Source organism: Cygnus atratus, chromosome 14, assembly GCF_013377495.2.
Source record: "Cygnus atratus isolate AKBS03 ecotype Queensland, Australia chromosome 14, CAtr_DNAZoo_HiC_assembly, whole genome shotgun sequence".
Taxonomy (NCBI): domain Eukaryota; kingdom Metazoa; phylum Chordata; class Aves; order Anseriformes; family Anatidae; genus Cygnus; species Cygnus atratus.
This window is the reverse complement of record NC_066375.1, coordinates 13,667,652-13,679,105: the sequence shown is the minus strand read 5'-3', so window position 1 is coordinate 13,679,105 and position 11,454 is coordinate 13,667,652. Positions and strand designations below refer to the sequence as shown.

The following is an 11,454-nucleotide window of genomic DNA, read 5'->3' as shown; positions in this document are numbered from 1 at the left end:
CAGAACTGAAGTGTCAGAACTCATTAACCAAGCAGCAGCAACGATTTCTCAAATTCTTTAAAAGCAAAGCCTGCTCACAAATAAAACTGACAGAATACCAGGGGACAGAAGAAATACCAAAAACGTTTAGCCTTTTTTGTTACTGATGTGATGCCACAGAACACACCAGTGATTTTTTTATTGTGGTTGTCTAACATAAGATCTTTGAAGGACTTATGCACCCTAGTCACTGCACATTAGCAAAAGAAAATCCAAGAAAAGCAGTTTTTCTTAAGACACAGCTAGCATCAGAAGACCCTTTATCTGCACAGGGCTCAGGGCACGAATTGCTTTAGCAGCCCAGGAAATAGGTAATATTTTAAAAAGTCTATCTGCATTCTTAATAAAATAATTCTTGCGATGTTTCTGCTGATGCACGGAACAGAAGTGCTGCAGAGCAAAGCAGAGAAGTTTCTCCAAGATCGGTGAACTAGCTTGGTGCAGTTTTTCACCTTGTCCATACATTAACTAATGCGTGATACCACCATTTAGTTAGATGACGTTACTGATCCATTTATTTGACAAATTAAGTTCAAACTTTTTTTTATTAAGCACATTCCACGGTACAAAGCTTTAGATCATGAACGATATCTGTACAATTTAACAGTTTCAATAAGCTGTTCATACACCAACTTTCCAAACAGATAATTGGCAAACATAATTACAAGTTAGAATTAGACTATCCCAGTGCTTTGAAACATTAATATAGCAGTAATGTACAGTTGCTCATTTATGTTAGCAAAACAAAGTCCAGAGTGCAGCCAGGATCACTACCATTAATCCCAGGAGTCAAGTTCCTTGGGTGCCAATCACAAAAGTCCACTGCTATGTTACACAAAGCACAAAGAAGTTTAGACCGCATGTTCAAATACCATTATCTCCCAAGGAAAAACAGGAATTTAAGTCTTACACATGCATTTAAAAAAGGACTCCATTTTTCAGAAACAAATACCTTTTTCTTCAGGGCTGCGACAGATTTTCTTTTTAAACAGTTTAATATTAAAGCTATTAGATGAGAAGGGTAAAGTAAGACACTTTCACAAACTACTGTCAAGCTTACCAAAAAGTGATCTTATGGACGCTTAGGAGCGTGTTTTTAACCTTCTGTACTTCATCACATTCGGTCATCTTGATGAAATAAATATCATTGTAGTAACACGTAAATGGGAGTTAACTTAAACACTGATCCCAACACCTCTCTCAATGTGAAGAGGAAAAAACCTTGAGTTGCACTTCTGTAACGTTTCAGTAATGTCTTGATGAATGCTTTCTCTGAACTTGTCTGACACAGAAATGCTGCATCTAACCATAGCTGTTCTGCTGGTAAGCTCAGGATCGATCCCTCGGCAATCTGACATCCCTCAGCCTTTCTGGTTGTAAAAGGGAAAAATTCAAACCCAAGAAAGTGCTGCCAGAGGACAAAAATACACGACATACAATGATCAAAGGAATGACAATACATTTCTGTGCCAACACACATCTTCCCCAGGAAAACAGGCGTATTTCACGCTGAGTTTGACTGAAGCATTAAAGAAAAGCCACCAACAGGCATAGTCACACATGGCTAATGGAGATAAAATATTCAAATTCGCATTTGTCCATGTCTTACTCTGACATAAGAAAAATGCAGTAGCGTTTATACGACCACATAAATTAGAGGGGAGACTATGACAATGTAAGAAACTACCGAGGTTTCCAAACAAAAGCATGCTAACAAAGAGAAACCATGACCAGGACATTGCAATATGGTTACAGCTGATAGCCACAGGTAAGAGAACTAGCATGGTAATCAGAACATTGACCTGAAGGGACCTCCACTCCACCGTAAGGAAGTGTTACAAATCAAACATAAATAAATTTAACTTTGGCCCATGGCACCTTCTCCATTGAGCAGACCAACTAATGCTAAAGAAGGACATCAGCAGGCAGTCGTGAGAACCTACTGGTGTTAAAAGAAAGACATCCGTAAATACTGCGGCACAAAATTAAGATACAGAACATAAATTAAACATTTTTTAATTTTTAAAAAGTTTAGAAATTACATTTTAAAATATGTAGTTCCCATTAAAAAAAATCCTAATGAATACTGAAAACCTCCTTTTGCAGAGAAAATTTCTAGGTAACTCATATTAACCCCTACAGTGCCAGTAGTTAGAACATCCTGCTGCCAAGTGCTACCACATTTTGTATTAGTGTGTAGTGTCAGGAAATCCTGACTCCTAGCACCCGGAGGTTACACTGTTATGTACATTATATCTACATGCTTATACAGTATTTGAAATGAGGCAAGCACACATGGAAAGGTTTTACTATACCAAACATTAAGAAGCATAGGACGGCTGTAGTACAGAGCACAGTTAAAAGGAAACGACAGTGCTATACAACTAGTTTAGATAACCTAACCTGAATTACAGGTAATTTTTAATTTAAAAGAAATTATTGGTGCAGAAACAAGTAAACTGTAATCCAAAAATATTACTGAGCAATTCAGAAATATTTCTAAGAGTCCAACGTACACTCCTATCAAACAAAACAGGCTCTGAATCTGTCATGAGATTAAAGTCTAAAGGACAATGGTGACTTTGAAAGCAAAGCTCTGTACATTCTGGGTATGTGTTTGGCACCCAAATTTCATTGGAGAATGTTTTTTTATTTAAAGTCAGACAAAAGTGCAAAGCAATATAAATTAGGCCAAGTCCTTTCTTGACTTCTGATTTATTTCTGAAAAACAAGCCATCTGAGTTCAGGTTCTACGGACAATTTACATGTGAAGCTTTGGATTTCTCATTGCAGGGAAGGATAGGCTTCTGAAATTCATCTACTCCAAGTCAGTGAATTTGCAGTAAATTCAAAGACGACCACTGAGCAGGAAAGATTAAGAAATTTAGATATAGATTTGTGCTGCTTTGCATCTACACAGCATCTAGAACCAATTCTGACTTTAGATGTCGATCAACATCTTCAGGCATGTAGTAGCCAAAATCCAGTAGTTCAAGACTGTGAAACCCTGAAAAAGACAAAAGACAAGCTGAACTGGCAGAACACAAGTGTCCAAAAGCAACATTTGAAGACATCTGGAGAAGGTTAGGCACATACCACCACTTGTACACCAGGCTGAAACTACAGGAACAAAATACCTGCAGGGAGCACACCACTTACCGTGACACGTTCAGGGGGCACTCGCCTTTAAATAGTTCATTGTGCTACAAATACTCCCCTCAAAGACAGACACCTCCCCGGGACACTGCCCTCATAACTGAATTCAGAGCATATTCTGCAAAGAGCAAGACTCTCAACGGCCCACATTCTTGAGTGGGAGGTCCCTTCTGGTTGGCACTTTTCTTACACGTCTGGTTGGGGACCAACAGGTGAGCCATACGCTCACCTTGCTCAATGCCACCCACTTCACTGAAACAGCGGCCTACAGCAGCTGAACTTTCTTCTCCTCCATGCTGCAGAGGAGCATGGTTTGCACTGACACAAAGTTCAGTTCTTCCTGTACATGGGATTTTAAGACAACAGACAAAGTCAAGTAGTGCTACGTTTTGTTTACGTTGTTGAGTCACGTGATTCTTACAAGCCTGGAGACCGAATTCTTACCATAATTAAATCTGAACTTCAATTTTACTTGCCACTTTCCCAAAACCACTTTTGTGGACAACGGCGAACTACCCTGCTCTGGTACAGAAATTCCCATGAAAAGTTAAAACATCTTTAGGCACTTCCCCCTTGACTTCCCCTCCCCCTAGCCCAAGGCCTAGTGCTTAATATAAGAATATTAGACTATCATATGGTAACAATTTTTATCATGTTACAATAAACAACAGGAATTCAACAGAAAGCAATAAAACTCTTGCAGCCAACTGCCAGGACTGTCAAAAATGATCCGCTTTGAAGAGGCATAACATTGCAAGCCTTGTAAAAAAAAAAAAAAAAAGCAAGGGCACAGGGCTGTTTCAAAATTCAGAAAACTATAATGTTTGAAAGAATATAAAACTGTTTCATTAAATGTCATAATGAAATATTAGCTGTTTGACCATAATTGTATGTAGATTTATGTTTTGTGGATTCTGAATTCAGACAAACCTGTCATAAAGTGACATCACAGCATCTCTCCTGTATAGGAAACAATTATTAAGGGACCATCATTACCAACACCGACAGTTCCCAGGATATGGAGGCCTGCATGTTTTCAGTTCTGCATCATGGGACAAGTCAGACATAAGCCGTTCAAAACTGTCAAGTGTGCAGAATTTGAAAGGAAGAGCACACTGCCAAGGGTTCTTCATATTTCATCGACAAATCTCCATGACAGTGGATCTTATGGGCCACATATGGCAAGAAAGAAAATAAGAACACCAGCATATTGCTGTTCAAGCAAATTGAAATACATTTTATTCAACTCCTCATTTCTTTTGAGCTTAAGACACACTATGTATAGCTTTTCCATGAATCAAAGCTAATAAGAGAAACCTGCCAAATGCACTGTACTTTCTGTACAAAAGAATTTGCCAATCTCCACCTTACAAGCGAACAGAAGAAGGTACTAGTGAATGAACTGGAAGATGGATTAAGTTTGTTCCCAAAACTATTGTCACCTTCTCACACGGACTATTCTATACGCCTGAGAAGGCGTGCAAAGATATTATATATAGGCGTGAAAGAAGAAAAGGTTTTCCACAGGGAGGGAAAACCAACTTCAACAAGCCCTGGAGTTTCCACACAGAAGTTCATCTAGGTAGTGACCCAGGTGGCGCTGAAGGCAATGGCAGCATCCCTGTCTTAGATGAGGACAAAGTCCCTCGGGACATGACCATCAGTGACCACACCAAGCCTTCCACAACAAGAACACAGGTGTGCCACCCTGGACTGAATGCAATTCTGAAGTGGAAGTGACAGATAAGCAGTGCTGGAGGACCTGCCTGTTTGGGTAGTTTCAGGATTTATCTCCCAGGAAAATGCATCTTTTAGCCACTTCCCCACCTGACATAAACAGTAAGTTTAGCACACTACGTTCTGCAGATTTCTGCTGGCCTTCCACTGCACACAGAATAAAGAATTTTTTATTCTTTTTATAAAGAATAGTGAGTTTTTATTAGATTACCCTTGCAGCAGTGCTCTTGATGTCAAAATTTCTTTGGAGTTCTTAAATGAACTGTTCAGTATGTTTTATTCAATACTGTAATAACTTTTGACACTAAAAACTATGCTCAGATTTTGAGTTTTTCACTTAGAAAGGGAGCATAAGGACATATGCATGAAATACTGTAGGGAATACAACTGATTCCCTAACACTCAAGCAGGGCAGAATTCAAGTTTGTATGAGCAACGAGAGCTGATTTAACTGTTCTTTGCTCAAGATCTAAGAGAGCTGGATATACATATTTCCTTTGGTTTTAAGGAAAATGAAGCAGCCAACACGTTCCTGAGGAATCCTTACAGGGAAAAGGAAAGTAACTTTTAAGAACCTGCATCCCAAAGAAGCCAAGTGTGTCTTCACAAGGCAAGGTACTTCCTAGCCCAAAGATCCTACAGAAGGAATGGAAAAATCTGAGGAACTCATCGCCACAGCAGGAATAAACACAGAAAGATAATGAAAATCCATGCTAACACCAAGACAGGGAAAGCATTTCCCACAATGATTAAGCCAACTACTAATTACGTACTTCAAATAAAATAAATCCTTCCTGTTGAGGCAACGTTACTCCTAATTCCTTTCGCTGCGGTGTATCCACTTCCTTGGAAGCATCCAGTATCCGCACAGGCAAAGACAGGGCACTGGAGAAAGGGGCAACTGCTCTGCTTTAGTAAGGCAATTTCTGTGCTTCCAAGTCCCAGCATTCACAGCTATTTATAGCACAAAGTGCAATTGTTGGCAGCAATGTAGATGACATAAGGAAAAGAATCCACTGTTCTAACAAACAGATCTACAGCGGAGCTTTTACCCACCGTGCTTAGAGAACTAAAGCTTGCTGACTTGCAGAAAAATGGAAACAAAATAGGCTAAGTCCATGTGCATCGTTTTTGACAGCTTTGAGTTGCCATGTTGCCTAACGCGTCATTTTTAGTTCTGAAAGCTTTCCCTGTTACTTGTGGATATCACAGAACTGCTCGTTTCTGATGAGCACTTGTCCAAAGATGATACACATTTTCAGTTTGCTAGAGAGACATTACAATGCTTGTTACAAAGATTTCACCGGGAAAGAAGATGCCTCAAAAACTCTGAATGACCCTGATTTCACTGGGTACTCGGAATGCCTGTGTAGTATACCAAGTTTCCCTCCATCTCCAAGAACATTGTGAATGCATAAAAGCTTTCCATATTTTACCTTAAGTACACAACTATAAACAGGAGAGATTATAGAAGGCATGGGGCTAAGATGATATGACAAGATAAGTTCTATAAGCTGAAGCATGACCACAGGCTAGATAACACAAGAAGTGGCATAAGAAGGTTTTATTTTCTAAGGAAAACAACAGCTTGTTGTTTTGAGTAGGCCAACCTGCAGATGGAGTGATAATTTTATGAATGTGTTATATGTGAAGAGACAGACTTACCTTCTGAGGGTAGTAAAGTGCAGACTGTTATCTGGAGATGTAAGTGTATGTTCTAGATGGAGAGCGAGTCTCATTCTGGGCACTGGGTGGCACATTTAAGAAATCCCAAATCAGAATCGTATCGTCATGGGAACTACTAATGATTTGAAATTCATCAAACTGGAGTCTAAAGACACGTCCTGAATGTTCCTGTGAGTAACATGAAATCAGTTAGCAGGCCAAGAAGAGGATAACATTTCATTACACTTGTACTCGCGCATGTATCTGGACACAGAATGGGGTATTAAAATTCTTGTGCACTGGTTAAGAAGCCCTTAAGTTATAATTGCACTTGAGTTTAAGAAAAGCAGATTTCATACTTAAGCTTTTTTTCAGCAAAACAAACAGCTTTCAAATCAAATGCTTGTAAAAACCCTGCATCTCCCCTAGAGGGGCCAGCTGTAGGTGCTGAGGTTATTAAAGACAAAAGCAGCCTATCAAATCAAGAAGCAGCAATTTACAAGGTTGGCTGGCACTGACACTCTACCAGGGCTCCGTCTCTTACATCAGATCTTGCATTCAACACTGCTGCTAACCCAATTTCTGTATAGCCCTAACACACCACATCACAGCTTCATCTAGGACACATGGCTGAAAGGATCATTATGGCTCACTTACTAGTAAAGACAGACCGTGTCCAAATGCTGCCGTATAAAAATGAGGTGTGGGAGTACATGCTCCATCAGCTCTTTCAAAGAACCTCAAAATGACACTAAGAGGCCCAGAAAAGGTTCCCCTCTTCGACCCGCTTATCTATTTTTAAATCAATTTAAAAGGATTACGCGACCTTTAGTAGAGAACTAAGCAGAGCTGTCAAATTCATCTCCAAACTATAATCTGAGCTACAGTATACTCACTGAAGGGAAAGAAACAACTTTTTACTGAAAAACTAAATATACTGCATTCACAGGGAATACAAGAATAGTTAAATCTCGTCTCCATGCAAAGACTACTGAAATGAAGAAAAATTAGAAGCATTTCTAGCAATGTAAGCTCTTCTGCAGGTGTTGGAAAGGCCAAGCACAAGCTAAATATGCCAGTCACCATCATATACAGACAATAACTTTGGGTCGCTACTAGCTTGGACAAATGTCAAACTGACTCCTGAAGTAAAATTTCATGCACATTTCAGTGAAAAGAACAATGAAGTCACTACCCCAATATCTATATTTAAGTCTATCATAAATCAAAACCTTTATTAAAAGGAAAAATGCAGCTTAAGCAACAGCCTTAACTCTGGTAGTCCCCTGATGTGATTACAGTTCCTGTGGCAAGCCTTTCAACTCATCCCCCTTTCTCTTAACACATTTCTTCCAAACCGTTTGGGAAACGCTCACAGAATTCCTCCCCCCACCATCTCCCTTAATAATGGGAAATTCAAAGCCAGCACTACAATGATATTAGGGAACCACACCAATAACTAGAATGATCTGACACACTGTTGGGATGATTTATTTTTGGAGTATTTGAGAAAGTAAAGCTAGAAAACCTTAACTTTTTCATTTAAGCTTTGATCCAAGTAATTCAGAATATCGTGATATATACATTTTTCTCTATTCTTAGCATAAGAAACAGACTAGGCTTTACAGAGAACATCCTGAATTTCTCACCTATCCCACTACAAGGAAATAAAACACCTCTCACTCTCAAATAAGAGATTTCAGATAACTCCAAATGAATTAATTTTACATACCACTAATGTACGCAAGCATAATGTACTTGCTGGGGCACGTGGGTCAAGAGCAGCTTGCAAGTCCCAAACTTTAATTTTGCTATAAAGTAAAATAAGAAGGTTGTAATAGTGTTTTCAAGTATAAACATAGAAGAAACATCTAAAAGCAATGGTAAGAACTCCAGATTTTCCCTTCAGCTAATTTATCAACATCAAGCAAAATGAAATTTTATGCAGAATTAATGCATAATTAAGCATTTATGAAATACTACTGCCAAATCTCATAAAACACAAATAGGTTTGTATTTTTTAGCAGCAAATACAACAATGCCTTTGTAATGGACCAAGTGGGTTGTTTACATTAAAGACAAATGAACTATTTTTATATATACAAGCCATTTTGGAACTGCAGAACAGGTCAAAAGCCCACAGCACTACTGATCAATTGCAAAGATCCAACAGGAATTAGGCTGAGACTGCCAACCCCAGTGGCACAATAAACGCAAATAAAAGGCTAGAGACAATCAGTTCAAAAATTGTTTTTAACAGCTGTACTGTTCACTTGAAGTGCAAATCGGGCAGAGAAAGAACTGGAGAATTTGGACACGGATGTAAGTTGTCCTGAATCTAATCAGCAATGAAAATACTTCTGCCTTGCAAGAAGTGCTCATGGTGGGGACTCCTACCTTCAACTTATCAGAAAGAGCAACCGAAGAGTTCTGAAAGCCCTACGAGGTATGTTTACTCTTTCAGTAAACATTTCGTCTTAAAATAAACTAACAAAAAAAAAAAAGAACGCTTAACTACTCTGAGTACATGGACCTGGCAAGGAGCAATTCCTGAGAGAAGAGACAAAAGAATGCACACTTTTTTAGACTGGTGGTCACTTCGGCCAAACAAAAGTTTATTTTCTGTGAAAAGTCAAACTTGAGTGATAAAATAATTTTGGTGTGCACTGAAGAGTGCCAGAAAAGCAGTTTGTCTACTTAAAACTGCAGCCTGCTGTGTTGAACCCTTATTCTGCACACAAGACCCAAAGGCTTTCAGAAGATGCTTTGTTAAGGCAAAACCTTTTGAAATTGCTTTCAAAAACATACCCATCATAGGCTCCACTAACAATTCTCTTGTTGTCAAACCTGATGCATCGAACCAGTTCTTCGTGGCCTTCTAATACTCTTAAACAGGCACCGCATTCAATGTCCCATAGCCTTAAGAGAACAGAAGAAAAAGTGAGTACTTCAGGTTCAGTATCACTCCTTACGACTTACATGCAGCTATCTGCTGCAAACTATTGAATGGTTTTCTGTGGAAAATATCACAATTTGCTAAAAAAAAAAAAAAAGGCAGCTGGTAGAACTAAACGTCCCTTTCATGCAATTCAGAGAGAAATTTGTGTTGCAGCTGCAGTATATCAAAATTAACCTACTCATTCAAAATTACATGCAATTTATTTTTACATTGACATGGTTTAGTGAGTGATATTGGCAGGGGAGGGGACAACACAACAGTTGGACCAGATGATCTTGAAGGTCTTTTCCAAACTTAATGATTCTGTGATTCTATTTAGGGACACTGTTTAGTGGGTGATACCGGTGGTAGGGAGACAGTTAGACCAGATGATCTTGGAGGTCTTCTCTAACCTTAATGGTTCTATTATTCTAAGTGTTGCATACTTGCTAAATTATTTTAGGAAATCATAATACACTTTTTTCTATTCTGCATAAATCAGTGGTTACTAGAGGTTCCAAAAGTAACTAAGAGAACCAGTGACCAATATCTTGCTCATCTCTCCAATCAGGAAACAAGGTGATGAACTACAGGAATAGACAGTTTTGCTTACCTTTGTCTGAACCTCACAGTCTCACTTTTTCATGAGGATGTGATACGTTTACTCTCTCACTGAATTAAATATCAGTTACACATCATCTGCTCTAATGGCCAGCCCTACCAAAGATGCTTTTGCACGGGTAGGGCAGCAGCAAAGGTGGTGGTGGTGAGGAATCCTGTTACCTTGTACAAACGTGCACTGTTACATACCAAGAGCAGCTCGTTGGCACCCACCTAATGGTATTGTCAGAAGATCCACTGACAACTAGTCGATCCCTGTACTGCAGGCATGCAATGCCACGCTTGTGCCCATTTAGAGTACGAACAAACTCACACGTACTTGTGCTCCAGACCTGTGAAACATGAGATAAACATTCCTCTGAGAATTATACTTAAAGAAAGGCTTTTTACTTTCAACAGAAGCTGTTACGAACTCAGAAGTTTGAGGCTGACCTTTGCTGGACAGCAGAATGAAAACTTGCTATGCGGTGTTAAAGGAAGACTGGCACTACGGGGCCTAGCAATGACAAGAGCCAGCAGCACTGCTGTCCTATTGTACATCGAGTCAATGAGAAAGACTGGGGGGATGTTAGGGGAAAGAGGGGGAGGGTGATAAGCAAAACATTCTGAAATGGTAGACACTGCTCCAACAATTTCAAAAACTTGATGACACTTGAATCACTTGGTAAGTTAGTAATCATTTCTACAAGTGGAAGTTACCCCATCCATACACAAAAATAACCCCTATTTTTTTACCTAAGAAATTTCTAGCAATCTACTTTTAAGAGAAGACCAAAGCTGTAGCCTGTAAAAGTTTGGTGGCTGCTTCTTCTTTAAGATTAAATTATTTGACCAACTTTGTCCATTCCTGGTGAAATGTAACTGAAGTTCTAATCTAAAGTATCCATGTAAATAAAGTGGCTCATTTTCCAACAGAGTGCAGCAGGATCTTTGGCAGATATTTGGGCATGAAACTGCCAAAAGCTTTTTGGCACAATCTAGGGTAGCTCTGGTTCTAGAGAGGGAATGGGGAAACGCCTTTATTATATTAATACACTTTGGGTAACACAAATCTTCTGGTATGTGAGAGTCTTCAAATACAGCACTTTAATTCTTCAAACATGGCAAAGTCTGGTTCAGCTGCTGGGAAGGTGTGGTGTGGAAAGGCAACTGCTGATAAATTTCATGTCTGGAACAGGACTGCCAATTGAAATAAAAAATACTGTTTGGAAAAAGGCACAAAATGTGCCACATTTAACAAACAAACCGATCTAAAGACTGGAGTTCAAACAGTGAGCAGGCTTTACTTTCTTGCAATT

At 39.1% G+C, this 11,454-nt stretch overlaps 1 protein-coding gene across 5 annotated transcripts in view; it reads right to left on the bottom strand.

Annotated features, from left to right (window-relative positions):
- Positions 1-565: 565 nt before the first annotated feature.
- FBXW11 (F-box and WD repeat domain containing 11) overlaps positions 566-11,454 on the bottom strand; it is a 75,834-nt gene continuing 64,945 nt past the window's right edge. For all 5 annotated transcript variants that reach the window (XM_050713563.1, XM_035562861.2, XM_035562862.2 and 2 more), the window contains 5 exons: positions 10,370-10,488; positions 9,406-9,516; positions 8,330-8,408; positions 6,598-6,786; positions 566-3,046 (listed from right to left, as the gene is read on the bottom strand). In XM_050713563.1, coding sequence (XP_050569520.1) covers positions 6,625-6,786; positions 8,330-8,408; positions 9,406-9,516; positions 10,370-10,488 — 471 coding nt within the window. In that variant the 3' untranslated portion in view covers positions 566-3,046; positions 6,598-6,624. The remainder of the gene's footprint in view (positions 3,047-6,597; positions 6,787-8,329; positions 8,409-9,405; positions 9,517-10,369; positions 10,489-11,454) is intronic.